The 17804-nt window shown below is 44.5% G+C and overlaps 1 protein-coding gene across 6 annotated transcripts in view; it reads left to right on the plus strand.

Moving 5' to 3' along the window:
• Positions 1-17804, plus strand: part of NEURL1 (neuralized E3 ubiquitin protein ligase 1) — a 169961-nt gene that overhangs the window by 59939 nt on the left and 92218 nt on the right. The window contains exons 1-2 of one of the 6 annotated variants that reach the window (XM_074875214.1): positions 12242-12285; positions 13531-13624. The exons of 1 other annotated variant lie outside the window; for it this stretch is intronic. Coding sequence is in view for 3 of the 5 variants with exons in the window: in XM_074875210.1 (XP_074731311.1) it covers positions 12252-12285 (34 nt within the window). In the remaining 2 variants the exon portion in view is untranslated. Of the gene's footprint in view, positions 1-10750; positions 11083-12167; positions 12286-12496; positions 12599-13530; positions 13625-15851; positions 15892-17804 lie in introns of those variants that run through there. 4 more of the 6 variants (XM_074875212.1, XM_074875210.1, XM_074875211.1 and 1 more) reach the window with 4 other exon arrangements.

Here is a 17804-nt window from a genome sequence, read left to right on the forward strand (position 1 = left end):
CCACTACATGGTAATGTTTGGGTCAGCCTCCATGCTAAGTGTAAGTAAGTGGTGCCTGTCTGGCCTCTAGCTTCAGCTAAACCCCCTGGTAAGTGAAATATCAGCAAAGATATAGCAGATAATTTTTAAGGATGTCAACCAACGTACAGCCTTGCAATTTTCAGTTTTGAAATGCTTCTAAATCAAACTATCAATAGTGAAAAAATGGATATGCTTAATGACTAGCACACTGCTGAATATCTTCTTGGCTCTGTCTCTGGGAGCTGCTACAATACCTGATGGTGAGAGAGATGAGCATTTCTACAGGTGCTTTCCTTCTGCAGTCATTAGGCATTTCCAATGCATCTGCAAAACTTCAGCCCTTGGAGTGATGCATCTGACACTTTCTGTGTCCTGGAACTTGGTCTGTGCACGTGCCAGGCAGACTGCCATTGCTGCCAGCCACAAGATGTGAAAGACTGGAAATACCCATGTGAGATACAGACTAGCTCGTGTTCATGTTGGTTTAAAATAAAAATGCACAAAATGTTGCTCAGTAGGAATCTGTGGGCCTAAAATACACTGAGCAAAATCTTCACTTTTTAAAGTAGTGGGAGTGGGACATGGAGGGTCGTGTTTCCAAGCATCTGCCATGCTGTCAAGGGTTTAATATTTGCAAGTCTCGTTAGGAAAAAGATTGGTGCCCCTCTTGCTGAGCTCTTTATAAAATATGACCTCCTTGTCTGCCAACTTGATGGGAGTCAAGAGCTTTCTGAAACGTGTCATCCCTCCCACCCCTTTTATTTCTTCTGTTATTTCTCATTCCTCTTCTTGCTTTTGGGCTGCTGGGTAAGTTGCTCTCCAGTTTCTCACCCCGTTCTTCTGCTGTTTCCCAGTGCGGGTCTGTTGCCTGCACAACTAATCTGCTGAGTATCCCTGGGTGTTCATGTGATAGTCCAAGTCCTGCTTCTCTGTTCTGCCTTGTTATCTTCATTATATGTTCTGTGCCCAGAGAGATATTAATTTCTGAATACCATGCTTTCCATAGTGACTGCTCAGCGGCCATCTCATTATGATCTTAAAGATACAAGTCCAGATGCTTTCATTTATAGTGGATAAGGAGTTTGCCTCTGAGGCTTATATGATCAGTTCCCAAACATTAATAATTTACAGAAATATTTTGCCTTTTACATTCCAAGAGCTTAAGTTTATGAGGGCTATTTCAACAATAAATTATTTACAACAAATGTTATCCAAATTTTTTTCTATTCTCGAGCATGCATCTTAATCTCTATGTTGTTGTGTTTGTTTTGTTTTTTTTTCCTCTCACATGTTCTTTTGTTTGGTGTCTTTATAGATTTAGCATGACTATCCAAATGGAAAATCTCTTTCTAAATATGACTCAGCATAAGCAGCCTTTACAAGCTTCAAAACTCTCCAGATCATGACACCCTCATACTGTGAAAATGGAAGTTTAAAACCATGCACTGCCTATGGTATATTATTTATCGATCTCATAGGCTATTAACTACAGCAATTTGTATGAATCTAACATAGCAAATGTCAGATGTTGTTTCCATTTCTGCTTTTGTTTTGCTTCACTGGCAAAATTCTTATTGATTTCAGTGGTGGCAGATTAAGCCCTGCATATGTTTCATTTTCATGAGCCAGCAAAAATGTCTTTCCTCTTTATTGTGCCCATCTCCTTTAAATATTTCTGTGCGTCTTTACACAACTCTCCCACTCGAATTTCAATGTCTTCCAAGACTCCTTCCTCAGCTCAAGTTGTCTAAATCCTGACAAGTATTGGCTCAGACTCTGGTCGTACCCAGATAAGCGTCCATCCCAGCGGTGTGATAGAGACACTGCTTCTGTTTACTAGAAGGTGAAATAAGGTATTGAATAAAGATACTTTTCAGTGACACCTAAGTTCTGAAGTCAGAGTGCTAGGTGTTTCACAGGCTTGCAAAGCAGCAGATAGCTAAATGGTATCAGCAATATACAGTAGGTTGTGCAGAAAGAAGTACAAGCTACTGATCTTTAGGTTTGCTTGCACAATATCCAGATGGAATGACCAACAAGAAAACTCTGGCCTCTCAGCATCCAGGGACAGACGGCTCCTCGCCCTCCTCAACAAGAGCAGCTGATTTGCAGGGGAGTTGCTGGGGTCACTGTGGTATGGGTTGCCCACATCTCATACATATTCTCTTAAATAAACCTCTGCCTTGACAGGTGGTACTGGGATTTGTCTTGAAGCAAAAACTTACATCTGAGAAGATCGTGAACTCCTCAGACACAGATCTTGAATAGACTTCTAACTGTTAAAAGGACCATCATCTGAAATAACATCATGTCCATCTAATGTACAGACCTGTCCTGCTAACACTGAACAAGCAGAGATATTAATCTTTTCATGACCATGTCTAATTTTCCTATCCTAATCTAGATGGATGAAAAAAGATTTATACTTCTAAGCTACTCTATATTAATGAAAAACGTTCTTCTGTTCTCCAAACACACACTGCAGCTGCAGCGGAAATAGTCTCTGAAGTGGGAGTGAGACCATGGTCAGACCTTGAATCAGGTCTTGGAAATGTTAGTGGTCTGAGTACATTGTATGTGAACTAGAAGTGAGTCACAGCACAATGTGATGAAGATCTGGTTGAAATTGGGGAGCACCGAGTGTCAAGTGTCTGTGTTTTCTCCTTGGAGGTGAAGGCTGGATGAGAGTCAAGTGGTGATTTCCCCTGGGAAGAGCAACAGTCTCCTATGGGCAAGGGCACACTGCTGCCTCCAAAGCTTTGGTATTGGCTCCTGAAGTTACAAGGCAGGAGATGTGTGAAAATGTCCACTTCTGCCCTGACAAGTCAGAAACGTTGGCAAAGAGTGTGGTGGCTGATCTACTTCCAGAGAGACACATGAAAATTTGCTTTAAACAGAGCAATCTAGCTGGATACTTGTTGTAAGCCTGGTTAAAGATCATATGTGCAATATGAAGTCTCTGTTGCTACAACTGTGTTGATAAAGCCATTGCAGATGGGCATTTTGTCTGTGTGGCTACAAAAAAGGTAAAGTGACAGAAGTTATTGTAGTTGACATGTAGCTGCACAGGTAAAAATGCTTTTGTGCAGATAAAACAACTCCAGGACATAAGAACAGCTGAGTTAAGATGGCCTGATAGGGAGGGAGGGATGCTCTGTTTGGGCTGATGTTGTAAGTGATGTCATTGCTGATTTTTACCAGCTTGGGGTATGGCTCACAGGTCACCTTAAGAAAGCAAATAGCTGCACAGAATAGCTTAGAGTTTTTGAGTCATCCTGTGGAACATATATTTTGGCCTTAATAAACAATGTTTATACCTCATTGAAACTCAAATTCTTTAGTTCTAATTCTGTGTAGGAATCACAAACATTATTTTTAGACCCTCACACTGAATGAAGCTCAGATGTAGTTTCTCTGTTCAGTGACCAGTTGTGTTGGGGTCAGATTCTGTCTATTATTAGGAATATGTGAATTTAATAAAATCTCTTGTTTTATCTAAGTTAACCATTTTTTGTTTCTCAGATAGGTGTGATTTAACCTATAATGTCCTGTATTAAAGACGTTTTCCTGTGTTCTCTCAAAAACAAATAATAGTTTGGGAAACTGAGAGAAAGAAGGGTGGGAAGAAGCAGACATCTAAGTAAAACATATGTTGAATGGGAAAAAAATCAGTCATCCTGGGTTCTGGGCTTGTGATTATTTCCACATGCCTGGACTGTATCGCTGTGCTGTGTGCCATTAATGTCATTAGATGCTTTATGCCAGAGTGGATTTTTTTGCATATGGTGATGAGATTGCAGGATTGGGATCTTGATGGGTAAAGGCTGCCGGTGCTGTGTCGGCACCGTGGGGGTGCGTGCTGCGTGTGGATGTCTGCATCCTTCCAAATCCCCTTCTTGTGCTGCATGTGTGGGCGCGTGCCCAGCCAGCCCAGCAGTCCCTGAGGTGTTGATAACCGCCTGGCTGGTTAACCAGCCTTTGGGCAGCAGAATTTGTCCTCAGCCCTTTTTAAGAAAAGCAAACAAGAAAACTGGCTAATCAAACCCCACCTTGTAAAAATGGATATTTTTAACTGGTGTTTGGTGCTGGAGGAATGCATAGTTAAAAATAAGCTTAATGTTCTTGTTCAAAGGTGCCTGTGTGTCGGGAAGAAATGCCAGCCTTTCCCCATCGTTTTTGTTGGGGCTGTTTTGTGAGAACATGAGACCTTGGGAGCCATTGCCATTCCCTTTGGTTCCTGGTGAAAGGAAAAGAGATTTGATTGCTCCCTCCAGATAAAAATACGGAGGAGTCTTCTAGGCCAGAAAACAACTTCTTTTTTTTCTTCTTCTTTCCTTTTTTTGTTGTCATTTGAGCCTGCCAGACTGGTCTGCTCTCTGCTCTCCAAGTGTGTGGGCGGCACAGAAGAGGATGCTGAAACAAAGAATGGGGGAGGGAGGAAAGAGAAGTGAAAAGGACCTTTGGATTGGAGGCATGGTGTATAGGAGGGAGAGAACGCAATGGCAGAGGCAGTGTTGTTTTGGTTTGCGAAAGTTTGCAGCAGATCAGAAGAAGCTGTGGTAGGTCAGAGACACTCAGTCTAGATGCTGTAGTGATGACTATATTAGCATGGTTTAGATCCTAGGCATAGAGACATTTTTCTGCGTTTGGTAATTTTATGAAGCTCATGTCCTACTGATCTCTCATCCTTCCTCCTGGAAATGAGGATGTCGGATGGAGGGAACATGACCATTCCTCTAGTCAGTACAGTATTTGCATTTTCATCTGCTTTGTGCTTTGATAAAGTAGGTCCAAAAGAAGTGGCATTTTGTGAAGGTAACACTCTGATTTTTGTACTGATTAAATCCTGTTTTCCTGAGCTGAAGAACCAAAACTCATTTCTCATTCCAATTATTGCTGCTCCCAGTCTACTGCATCTGGCCTGTGATCTTTCATGATACTTTTGTGAGACTGAGTTACATGCAAAATGTCTTTTAGTTTGAGTAATAGAAGAAAGGAGTTAAAAGATATAACAAGGGAAGAAGGGTAAATTTCAGATAAAGCTTGAAAAGCAACAGAGTCTAGGAAGGGAAGGTACAAGACAGCAGTATCTCGTGAGGCGGAGGAGGAGAACAGAGAAGGGTGAGCAACAAATGAACAGAGGGAGTGGGAAAGGGCAACACATGTAACAGGCATTACATGATTTGTTTTGTATTTACACCTGCAAGATTCATCTTGCCTGGGCTGGAAAATTCACCCTTGCTGTGCATTTTGCCCTTGGAGTATTTGACCTCCACCTCCTTTGGTTTCTTGAAGTCTAATGTAAAAGAGCTTGAGAAAGCAGCCCTGTGAGGACAAGTTTTGTAAATAATTCCCATTTCCTATAGGATGACTCTGTAGCAGGAGGCAGGGAAGCTTCAGGATGAGAAGGGATGCATGTGGAGTCAGTCCTGGGAGGGGATCAGGGACTTCCCTCTGTGACCCTGGGAGCCTTTCCAAGCCCAGGCTGAAACTTTGTGCGGGCACACACGGTGGGGGACATTGTCTCATGGATGGGTGGCATGTTCCTGCCTGCCCGTCTCACCAGCCTAGAAGGTTTCTTTTGGACCTCGCTGCCCTTCACCGCCCTCTCTGAAGGACTTTCAACAGGGTCATAAAAAGGTGTTTCTCTGCTAAACTAATATTTACATCACAAACATACGGTGCATTTGCTCGGTTACAAACATCGGTGCGTTCAAGTGAGAGGCTTTTCTCAGGAAGGGTGGGATGGGAAGTACAGAGGTTATTCTCTCCTGTCACGGTATTTGCTAAGAAAAATCTTTAGAAATTACACCTCTATGCCAAGGGAACATTATTAAGATTACAAAGTCAAGCTCTCAAAAGCTCTCATGTGCTGGAGTGGAAGTTGTCTGTCTAACCTTCATTTGTACCCTGGTGCTGTCTGATTACTTTATTTACCTCTTTGGTTTCACAGACATCCTGCCTGTGCTGTTTCCAGAAAGCATTGAATGAAGATTGTTAGAGCGAATTAACCTGTTGCTTGTAAGATCCTCGCTTAACTTTTTGCAGAAATTCAAAATATGCTTCTCTAGCTCAGGCAGAGGTGCATCACCTCTTCCTACAGGAATACTGTGAAAACAAATGTGGTATTTGCTCAACAGTCACATGTTAAAGGGAAGATGCCATAAAAATGCTGATGATTCCATCTGGTAATTTCATTTTTCAGTGCAGAGTTTGGATGTTGCCTATGATAAAGTGTGAATGAGCTACTTTATATAATATAAAAAGTATATACATTGTACCAGTATTCCCTCTAGCTCTGTATGGAAGAATACTATGCTTTTGTCACTAAAGGCTGTTGTAGTGCCTTATCGCATGGGATGATACTGTTTGAAGTTTCCAAACATTTAATAGCCACAGAACTGGGCTTGAAATAACAGATTTCTTGGTTCTGCCATGCTGTTGTTGTGCTGTGCCTCCAGCCAGAGTAAAAATACTCCCATGAGACTAAAGAAAATCTTTTCTTGAAGATAGAAACTTTAGTTTTCTTTCTGGTTCTTATGCTTGTTCTGAAAGCAAAAGTCAACTTCATCAGGTGAGTGTTACAAATCAGCATTTCTTTGTTTTTTTAAGTGACAGTGTTTCTTCTAGTGAGATGCTTTTTTCTTAAATTTCCATTGCATATGGATAGACCTAAGATTCTTTTGAATCTTGTTGTGCTTGAAGAGTTAGTCTGAAATGGCAGTGAGCAGCTAAGCTGCTAATATTAATTTATCATATAAACAAAGGTGAGGACTGGAAGCATTTGAAGGTGTAGTTGACGTCATGCACAGCATGATACTTTCCCTTGGGAATGGGCTTTGGGCAGATTCCAGGGGTATTGCCCAAAGCAGGCACAGGTTTTCTGTATCATCTAAAAGCTACTTTCAGAAACGCTGGTTAGCCCAATGCAATACTTTGTTGCAAGGCACATCTTATGTTGAATTCTGTCAATTCCAGTCTCTGCTACCTTGTACTGACCCAGAAGGTTTTTGCAATATATTATCCCAAAAGTATTCAAGGAGGAGGGGGCACTCTTGGCTTTTGGGTCATTAATTTCTTTCCTGACACCTTCACGCACTGAGTCACTGTCTTTGAAGATAAATCCAGCATCCAGTGGGGGCTTGCGAGCATTTGCATACTGGTGGAAAAATGTCATGCACCTTGGCCTGAGGTCAGTTCATTTCCTTGCCTTGGAAATCCTACTCATTTCTCAGCCTCTTGCCCCTCTCCAGCACTGCAGGCAGTTGCTCAGGGAGGTTATGATAAAATGCCGAGCACTGGCAGGATCAGAGTTAAGCTTGGGATGTCCGTGGCAGCTTTGGCTTTGGGTGAACAGGGATCACAGCCCCCGAGCAGTGACATGAGACCTCCGGCTCTCCTACCACTGCCGTGTCTCCTTCACCAAATCAATCCACATTCTGGACATCCATTACAACACCTTGCTGACGTCTTCATTGCCCTACCAAGAGGCAGCCTTTATCACTGTGCCGCTGCGGCTCCTGTCACTAAAGCAAATGCAACTGATGTCTCATTTAAGCTGAGTGCAAATGTGAGGTGGATAATCAGCCTAAAGATTTTCCCTGTCCTTAAATTCCCCTTCCTGCTGTGCCTGCAGAGACTTGTACTGGGATAATTGAGTGCTTGGGTTAGTGGTGTGGTGCTGTAGTTTGTAGGTGAGTGGTGATTTTGATTTTAAGAATTTCAGCCAGAATTTTGAATTTCCTTTGACTTACACATTGAGATTTGGCTTTCATCCAGAGCTGCAGCTTTATAATTATGCTTGATAATGACATAACTCATTATATTCTCAAATGGCTGCATAAGTGTCAACTAATCAGCATACCTTTTGCTAGGGCAGTATCTTTGCATTACAGATAAAGAATTGAAAGCAGAGACATGTCTTTCGTCTAAGCCCCCTCCATTAATGGCAATAAATTAATGTTAAAAGCAAGCATAGAATGCAGGATTTCCTAGCTCTGATTCCTGTTTGTTGTGCACTAGCGCATGCTGGTGAGATCTTTTCTCTTGGATGTTTTCCTGTTGAGAACATCATTTTTCCTCTGGAGTTAGAGTGGCAGAGGTTCCTGGAGGAAATATGTTTTCTGTACAGGTAAAATTTTCCCCTTGACAGCAGTCAGCGACTCATGCTGAAAAAAGACCCGAGAATATGTTCCTCTAAATTCTTCTGTCTTCCTAGATGATCTCCAGCTGTTTGCTGAGAGCTACTGTACTGAGTGAAAAAGGACAATTTCTAGTTAATCTGTTTGTTACCATAAAGTCAAGTGCAAGTGGTAATACAGAAATTGATGGCACATTTTCAAACATAAAAAGCATTAAGAGAAGATTCCATGTCCCTGGCAAATATCAGATTGATTTCCACAGCTCCTCCCTTTCCCCCATACTGATATTCAAGGAAACTTTTTGGACTGTTTCTTGGCGGAATGTGTCTACCTGCATCACCATTAAAGTTGGTGAAACTCCCACCAAGAGAGGTTTTATTGCTTGTTTTGTCATGCTTATGAAGAGTAAACTCCAGTTCTTCATAGAGCCAAATCCGGTCCCAAAAGAGTTTTAGCTACGTGAGGCTCACATGAACTGAAATTTCGTTTTCCTGTCCTGGCCTGTGTGTGTGTATAATCTTATCCTTGATCTCCATGAGATGGATTTTTCATTCTATCCTTCTTCCCTGTCTCTTTGTACCTTTTTCCTGTGTCTCCTCCTGTGCAAGGCAGGTCCCACAGAGCTGGCTTTCCCTGCCAGGGTTCCTTGGAGATATCTCTGCTGCTTTCCATCAGTTGGGGTGGAATGGGCTGTTTGGCCACATTGGGATGTCTTTTCCCAGATCATAGTGGGTCTTCGGCATCCTCCTTGCTGATTTCTAGCCTTATGACCAGGACACCAGGGAAGCAACGAAGGTGCTCATGACCCCTCAGCTTCATACCCAAACCCACTGCCCAATGACCAGGGCTGAGGGTTTTATCCTGGGAGGCGTGGGAGAGGTGCCCTGTTGTCTTCTCAAGGCTGCTTAGAATGATCCCAGGTTTTAGTCTAATACACAGCCTGATGACCCTGAATCTATCTACAGAAGTCATCTGCAGTCTCAGTGTCCTACTCTTGTGGTTAATAGGTATATTTAGCAAGATCAGACGCTGCCTCAAAATACTCCTGCAGCAGATTCCTCCTGGCTTGGACAGCAGCACTGCTGCTTGGCCAGAGTTTGCTGGACGCTGTTCATGAATGGGAATGGATTTAGGGGCTGGGTTTCTGTTGGGTCCAGCCCTAATACCTTTGTCAGTGATTTAGAAGGGAGCACAAATGGTGATGATATTGATTTTTATGCTTATTTTTATGCGTATTGTCAAGGGCAAAGAAATACCCCCAAGGGGACCTAGAGGGTATTGTCAAGAGAGAATCGTAAAATAGGAACAGGGTTATAGATAGGTTTTCTCTATGTCTAGAGCAAATCAGAAACATGAAAGACTGAAGAGGAATTTGGAAAAGGACAAGGTCTGAAATGGACTTGGAGGTGATAAGACCAAATCAGGAATAAGTTCCAGCGCAACATGGCTGTGAAGGGAAGATTTGCCATATGGCAAATGATCCTGGAGGAATTCTCATGGAACAGGTCAGATATAGGCTGTTTGACTACCATGGATGGCTCTCTTGTCTGCGTCCCCCAGGAGCTGCTCCACAGCAGTGGGGGAAGTTCAGGAGGGGGGTGCTGGATTTTTTCGGAAAAAAAGGGCAATTTTTAAATCTATTGAAATTGTTTATCATTTTCTGCCAAACAGGATGACTCATTCTGGCAGTCTGCCCTCTCCACCCTCCCCCTCAGACAAACAAACAAAGCCAATAAATTGCAAAAAATAAAATAATCTGAAAAGATAAGAATTCAAAATTTCCCTTTTGGTATATTCAAAACAAAGGGCTTAATGGTTTTTTTTAAGACATCAGCTCAGAGCTAGATTCAATGACCATAACTTGAAAAAATGAGGTAAAAATAACTCCAAAAATAAAATGCTTCATTTTGAGTTAAAGAAACATTTTGTTCAGCGAGATGCACAAAGCATTCAGTTTTGGGCCAACATGAAATGATTTTTTTTTTTCCCTAGCAATCTCTTGGTTGAGGCAGTGAACCAAGAAGTCAATTATTCACAGAGCTGTAGCAAGATTAAGGTAAGGATGGAAAGCAGAGCTGAAATGAGAAACTGAGGGAGAAAATTTGAGGTTGAATGACCGAGTAAATCTTCATTCCTCCGAGTGAAACATGGTAGTTGATGGCGTAAGCGCTCGGGACCCTTTGCTGTCAGCCCGAGTGCGTGGGCTGCCTGCCAGAAGACAAAACTGGCAATGTCCTTGTGGCATCCGTGGGTCCCCAGTGGCGTAGCAGGAGAGCAGGGTGCTGTGATGGGTTGGTGTGACCCAAGAGGTGTCCTCCACCTGTTGGGATGCGGGGACCATGCTGCGGTGCTCCTGGGGATGTGTCCTCACCCCGCACCACTGCTGCTGTAAATGCAGCATCGTCTGGGAGAGGAGGAGAAAAAAAAATAGAAGGAAAAAAAAAAAAAAGGAAGGAAGAGTCTTCTGCCAAGAAGCTGCCGTAAGCTCTGCAGAGTGTGACTTTGGGCAGGGAGGAGCGGAGCACTGCCTGCGTGCTGCTCAGCTAGGGAAGAGCTGCTGCTTGGCTCTGGGGTCCGGGTGCGAGTCTCCTCGGCTGGGCAGGCGGGAGCCAGTGGGTGAGCAGGTGGTGGTGCCCGGCTGCTGCTGGTGGGCTCGGGAGAGGCTCCTCTGGCAGGTTGGAAATGCTGGGCACAGCTTTCCTCACGCACGCAGCGTTAGTGCAAACACCCTGACTGTGCTTTACAGCTTGGGCTTTTTTTGCACTGCTCTTTTTTTTTTTTTTTCCAGAAGTGCTGAGACCTCAACACCCAGCCATCCTAAGCAATAATCCTTACAACACAGGCAAGAGAAAATCTTATTTCCCATTTTTCCGGTGGCAGAGTCGAGGCAGTGGGATGGCAGGATTTGCCCAGCACCATGGTAAGAGTTGGGAGGCAGAGCTGCACTTGCGGCTGCATAAGTTTGACTCCCGCTCCTTTGCAGAGTGAAGAGCGACTGCGGCGTAGCATAAAGATGCATGAGCTAGTTTTAAATGAGCCAACTGGGATATCCCATGGCCGGCTGTGGCAGCTCGGTGCCTGCTGTGTTAATTTGCCCTTAGAGCAGTGGACAGGAGAGATGCAGGGAGATGTGTGTGCGGGCAGGGGTATGCAGTGCTGGAGATGGAGAGGAGGGAATGAGCAAGCTCCTGCACGAACCGCAGGGTGCAGAGAGCAACCGAGGGACCAACCCTGGCTGCGGCACCCAGCGCACCTCCCTGCACCACCCTTGGCATCCCCCTGCTTTAGTAACACTGGCCGTTATCTATCAGCAGAGGTAATGAGCTGGAGAGCAGGAGGCGTTGTATCAGGGCTGAGCATGCAAGCCTCGCACAAAAGAGTTTACGGGGGGTAATGTTTTTATTATTACAGTCTGTGGCAAACCGTTCTGCATTTCAAGCACTTCTTCTTTGCTATTAAATAATTAATAATTAACCAGCAGAGGCCATTTGAAGACTCTGGTGCAGTGATGTCTGGTAATAATTTTTTTAAACTTTTTTTTTCTCCCCCCCCCCACTAATTTATTCCAGGGCTTTGCGCTAGGATACCGAACCACTGGGTAGCGAAAGTTTCAAATGGCCGAAGTAGTTTGATTTTATAAATGAGTTCTTACTTTTTTTTTTTTTTTTTTTTTTTTTTTTTTCAGTGGAGTTGGCACTGCCTCCTGCTTTGTTCGTGGTGTTGCCGGGCAGCCGGGTACCGCCGGGTTTCCAGCCCGGCCGGCAGTCCCCTCCAGCAGCACACAGCGAGAGCAGCATCGCGCGTGGATGCCTTTGCCCGCTGCGTCCTGCACTGTGGGACTGCGTGCGTGTGCGGGGGGAGTGGGGAGGGGACGGGGGTACACGCTGCATCGATGAAACGCCGGCAGCTATTTCAGGAAGCCGCGAAGTCTCCTCCTTCTTATGTAAATAAACATGACAGCTCCTAGGGCCGGTGCCGCGGCGGGAGGCGCGGGAGTGGGTGGAGGCAGCCGGCGCGGGGCAGCCGGTTCCCGCGTGGGCCGGGGCGGCGGAGCGGGAGCCGGCCGAGCCCCCGCTGGGCTGCGTGGCCATGGGGGGGCAGGTGACGAGGAGCCTGCTCTACGGTAAGGACCGAGCCGCCGCCACCCCTCCGCCGCGGCGCGGAGCGGGGGGCGGTGGGGGGGATGCGAGCGCTGCCCGGGCGGTGCTGCCGGAGCATCCCGCTGCCGGCGGCATCCCGGCTCGGGGTGTGCTCCCCGACTCGGGGTGTGCTCCTCTGGCCGTACTGCCGGGGAGGCGGACACGAACCTGCCGTGCGGGGAGCGCTCGGGGGAGCAGAGAAAGTGACTGTGTCGGGGTGTGCGCGGTCTGACAGCCCCCCCTCCCCCCGGGGAAACACCAGCTGAGCGATGGTAAAGGTTACTGCAAGGCAGCTTGGTAGGCTCTCGAAACAGTCACCTTATTTTTCCTTTCCATCACCAGTTTCTTCTTAACACAAATTCTGGTTTATTTCGTTTTAAATTGATACGGCTTGGAATGAACGTTGGTTTGAGTTGACTGATCTTAGACAAAGCTAAAGCCGTTGAGTGCAGCTTGCTGTCTGCGTTTGCTGGCTAATGTAAAGCGGGGGAGAGGGGGGAGCTGGAAAGGGTCTGGAATATCCTGCACAGGCCAACGTTAAACCAGAATTTGAATCTATAGGCAACGTGCGATACTAGCCATGTCCCTGTCTGCGCAGATCTCATGCCATAAATACTTCTGCAAGAATATTGTACTCCTTAATGTTAAACTTGCCTATTGCTCTGAAATGTTCCTGTTAACTCTGGATGTAGTAAATGTGCTGTGTGTTCAGTGCGGTATGAATGCATTTTCAGAGACACTTCCTTGTTACAGTAGTAAATATGGGTATGAAGGACGCAGGTAAAGCATCGCGTGGGCTTGGAGTATCTCGTATCCTTTCTCTGAATAGAGATGCATGAGGTATATATGCTTAGGCTCTGAATATTCACGTAACAGTCTTCTCATATTTTCCACCAAGTCCAAACCCTATAGTTTAAGGAACAAATGGACATAGTTAGGAAGTAGATTACTTTCTCCCTAAAGATACTTAGTAAGCATGTCTCAATAGAGATTTTTATTTGTTCGTTGTGTTCTGAAGTTTCTGTGGCCTGACCTTATTTCTTCTCTAATCTCATGATATACGTGTAATATGCAGAATGAGAGTACTGTTGGTCAACATGAAAAAAGAACTCTGGCTGTTGTCTTGTAAGTGCCTTTTCCCATTTGAAGCATTATTTGAATGAATTTGAAAAAAACCCAAAACTGTCTGGGAAAGAATAATAGTTATATATGTTTCCTGTGTGTGCCAGGGACTTGGCGTTCCTGCTTTCTCCTGCCTGCAGCCGACAGCGCACTGCACAGTAATCCTGCAACTTCTGCCTTTCAGCGATTCTACTCCAGCAAGTGTGCTTCTCTTTAATTTTTATTTTGCTGGGAGAGGGACACTAATGAGGAGATGTGGGTAATTAACTCAAATTTCCCTCTTCATACAGAGGGGCTACAGGCTGTTTTATACTCAGAGGTGATGCACTGCTGTGTTTAGCACAGTGATGCTTTAAAAAAAAATGGACATGCATTATATTTTTTAAAAAAAAATAACAAAAAGTCTTGTAACAAAGCACATTTAACAAAAATAGCCTGCATCTGCACTTGTGGTTTGTCCGTGGCTACTGTTCTTCCAGTTCCATCTTTCTGTTGAATATTTCTGTTTCAGATGTATCTCAAAATAGCTGGGGAAAGAGAACTGAAACCTTATCCATATCTCTGAAGCATAACTGAAAATGAATGTAAAGATACTGAAAGGAGTTGTATTGACAGCCCTGGGGGCTGCCATCCTTTGTTTTTAGAAAGCACAGGTAAAACATAAATTCATGTCCTTCAGACATTCCTGGTGACCTCTCTGTGTTGCAAGGATGGGCTGGAATTTTCACAAGTACCTAAGTAATTTAATCTCACTGAAAATTAGCTCAGATGGGGAGATACTGCACGGGCTGGCTGCTTGTGGCTCTGCTGAGCCAGTCCTGGGGAGGCAGCCTGTTTCCACAAGACGTGTGTCCAGAGCGGTGCCCCGGGTCCCTGCCTCCTCTGGGGCCCACCCTGACCTTGGCAGGGGTTGGAAAAGTAAATTGGGACAAAAGCTCCTGAAGTGGCTTCACGAGGGAGGCACCCTTTCAAAAAAGCGTAAAATCAGGGTGGTGATGTTTAAAAGCTGTAGGTGCTCTGATATAAGGACAGAGGTTTATAGCAGTTAAGTGCAATCATACACAGACTGTCATGATGAGGAACACCTGGCATCATTTTACCCTCTTTCACCCATGAATCTGCTTTCAAACAACAAAGCCAAGCCACGCAGCATTCCTGCTGGGCAGAGGACTCTCAGTATCCTTTGGCAGGAGGAAAGCCATGGGTGGGCGATGCGTCATGCGCAGGGATGTGTGGTCAGTGGTGGTGACGCTGGATGTCCCTGGGCCTGTGCTGCTGCTCAGGTCTATTGTGTGAAGCCCTGCAAGGTGGTGCTGTGCTGATCCCATCTGAGCCATACAGTGAGGTACATGTGTATTCACATGGGCAGGCATCTGCTTGAGTGAAAACGTTGCTTTCTCATTAATACAGTGGCAGTGCAGGAGAGCCACACTAGTCTGTCCTAATGGTGGAGTTAATGGGTGCTGAATGGCCCCTGAGTCACCTGAAGGAAGGTGTCCCACCTGATGGGACTGGGAGGAAAAATAAGCTTTGAACTTGGGTCACTGAAGGATCAGTTGCCTGAGCTTCCCAGGAGACGCCCACCTCCAACTTCATTGCTCACAAGCAAACAAACCCCAATGGGCTTGTACCATGAGAGGCAGCACCTTTGTTTTTGAAATGAGACATCTGATGGCTTGACATCTTGGGACATGGGAGCTGGTTGCTCTTCTCTGTGAAATGATGTGCAGTGCTGAAGTGCACTTGTGCAGTCTCCATCTGTGTCCCTGCACTTGGCACCGTGGCAGTCTCTGCTCCTATTCCCCATTCCCTCTCCCTTTCCCACCATCATCCACAGAAGCCCTTGGGGTGCTTTCCAGAGCTCTCCATGCAAAGAGAAGAAGAGTTGAGATAGGAAGTTCAAAGGTAACACAACCTTGATGGACAGGATGTTTACTTGCTATTTAAAAAGTAATATCTATACATATTTTAAACAGGAAATCTTAATATGATTGCTTGTTGTTTGCTTTAACAATATTTTAAACAGGAAATGTTAATATGGTTGCTTGTGTTTCATCTGAGGCTGGTTTCTTCAAGAATGACTGTATACTATGGTATTCCTATAACATAGGCAGAATTTACTAAATATTTATATTAAGCTACTTGCTACCTAATCATGCTTGAAACATATCTCTAATAGATGCATATATCATAATATGTATGTTCTTGTTATGAGTTTGATTCAACTGTCACCTACTGCAGTAATTTTTAATTCCTCCTTAAGGCTATGAGCAAGGAGCTATTTGCAGAAGATCCTATTCTTAATTTTAGTGGGCCAAATCCAGGAGTTTCTGTCTGAGGGAAAAGACCACTTAAGTATTCTTTATTCCTCTTTCACTCAGAACCAAACTGACACAAAGTGATGGTTTAGCCAAGAAAGCTGCTGCAATGTGCTGGAAGAGGGATTCAGTGTATGTAGACGTGCAGAGGTTAGTGATTGACTTGTACGCATCTCTTCAGAGGGTTTTGACTAGCTAGAGCATACAGTGGATTAATTCGTGTGCAGGGGATATGTGAGTCTGCACATTTGCTCAATAACCTTCCATCCTACAAGTCATAATTACTATTAAGTCCCTCATTGCAAGACTTCATTTTATTTTTGTTTTAATTACATCACAGGCATTCATCAGTGTTTTGCAGTGGAATAATTTTTACAAGAAGTGGGGAGAAATGTATCTCATGCCACATTTTCCAAACTGTAATTGTATGGCATCAATGTCGTTGCAAAGAAGTCCCTAGTGAGAGCACATCAGCTTTGTATCCTGGGAAGCGGTACTGATTGACAGATACGATTTTCAGTTTGAACGGCTGAGTTTTTAAGCTGCTTGCAGATGATGCTCTGTAAATTGTGGATACAATATAAATAATGGCTAGGGTGCCTTTGTGTGGTGTATGTAGAGGCTCATATAAGTATTATGCGTGGCCAGATTTTCCCCTTACCACATGTGTATAGGCCTGGTCAGCAGCGCAGCCACAGTTGCGTGGTTGTGCTGCAGAAGGGGAGAGGGAAGCAGGAGTTACAATGTGGCAGGACGCCATCCGTGCTGCACGGCAGTAACTTTTGGGTGGCTGGCTGGATTCATTTCCCATTTCATCCGGATCTTATTTTCCATAGACTTTCCTGCTTATTCCTGTGCAAAAGACGTGTGAAGCACTGGCATTGCCCTTCCTCTGTGTTTTGTTCTCTTGGAGAACAATTTCTGGGTCTGGCTCACACACGTTGGCGGGAGGTACCGGATGTTCGGGTGCTGTGTGGAAGCCCTCAGCCCTGGCGAGAGCTGCTGAGCTGCTGCTGTAGGGCTTTGAGAATAGCAGAGGGTGGAGGCCATTTCCCTAGTGTAAAATAGCTACTGTATGCAACATCGTTTACTCTTACTCTGCACAATAGAGCTCTATTTTTGTCTTTCTCTTAATTCATTGTAGTGTAGTGAATGGTATATCTATATGCAAGTTCTGAAATCAGCCCCATGCTTTGTTTCTCACTGTATATTCATTGTCTATACTGCAGTGACCATTCAAAATATCACGTTTCACGCTTGCAGTTAATATCACTAAACAACGTACTCCAGTCCACACTGCTGTATGCACCTTTGAATTTAATAATTTCCATCTTCTTATACCTAATTAAAACTGCAAATATCCCAGAAGAAACAAGAAACAACAATAACGAAAAAACAGAGGCCTGACAACACCAATCGTTAGTGAGATTTGTTTGCAAATTACTTTGTATTCTTATAATCTCTTAAATTATTGCCTAGTTTTTGGGGTAATTTATGGAGTTGCTGGTGATGGGATCAGCCTCACTAGGGGGTTAACATCTCCCATATTCTGCAGACAATTACTTGTTGAGAACTGATACAGAACTGGGGAGAAAAGGCTCTTTCTAAACTCACTCTGCTTTCAGCACAATTGGTATATAGCCCTGAAAGCAAATGAGTGTGTGTGTGTCTGTGAGAAATTAATCCTGCTCAGGGTTGGATTAACTGGTGCAGAAGACCCTGGGCAGGGTGCCAAGGCAGTGTTGGCATTTGCTAAAAGTGGGGCTTCCAGAGATTATTTCGGTTCATGCCTCTGACCTGTGGGTCACCTGCCAATGTCCAAGGTGGCTGATAGTAAAGTGTATTGACTGCTGACAACACTTCTGAAAATGAAGTGTGTAGTACCTCTGTATATAGAGTTTTAATGGGTAACCATGTTTATACTTGAAAACTGTTCAATTTATTGTGAAAAGCAAATGTCTTTTTCATTAGTTGTGGCAGTATTTGACTATAGGGGTCCTGCTACAAGTGGTGAGAGGAGAGAGCATCCCCGTTCTCATTTTGTCCTTTACTTTCATGGCCTT

Source organism: Strix uralensis, chromosome 7 (genome assembly GCF_047716275.1).
Source record: "Strix uralensis isolate ZFMK-TIS-50842 chromosome 7, bStrUra1, whole genome shotgun sequence".
Taxonomy (NCBI): domain Eukaryota; kingdom Metazoa; phylum Chordata; class Aves; order Strigiformes; family Strigidae; genus Strix; species Strix uralensis.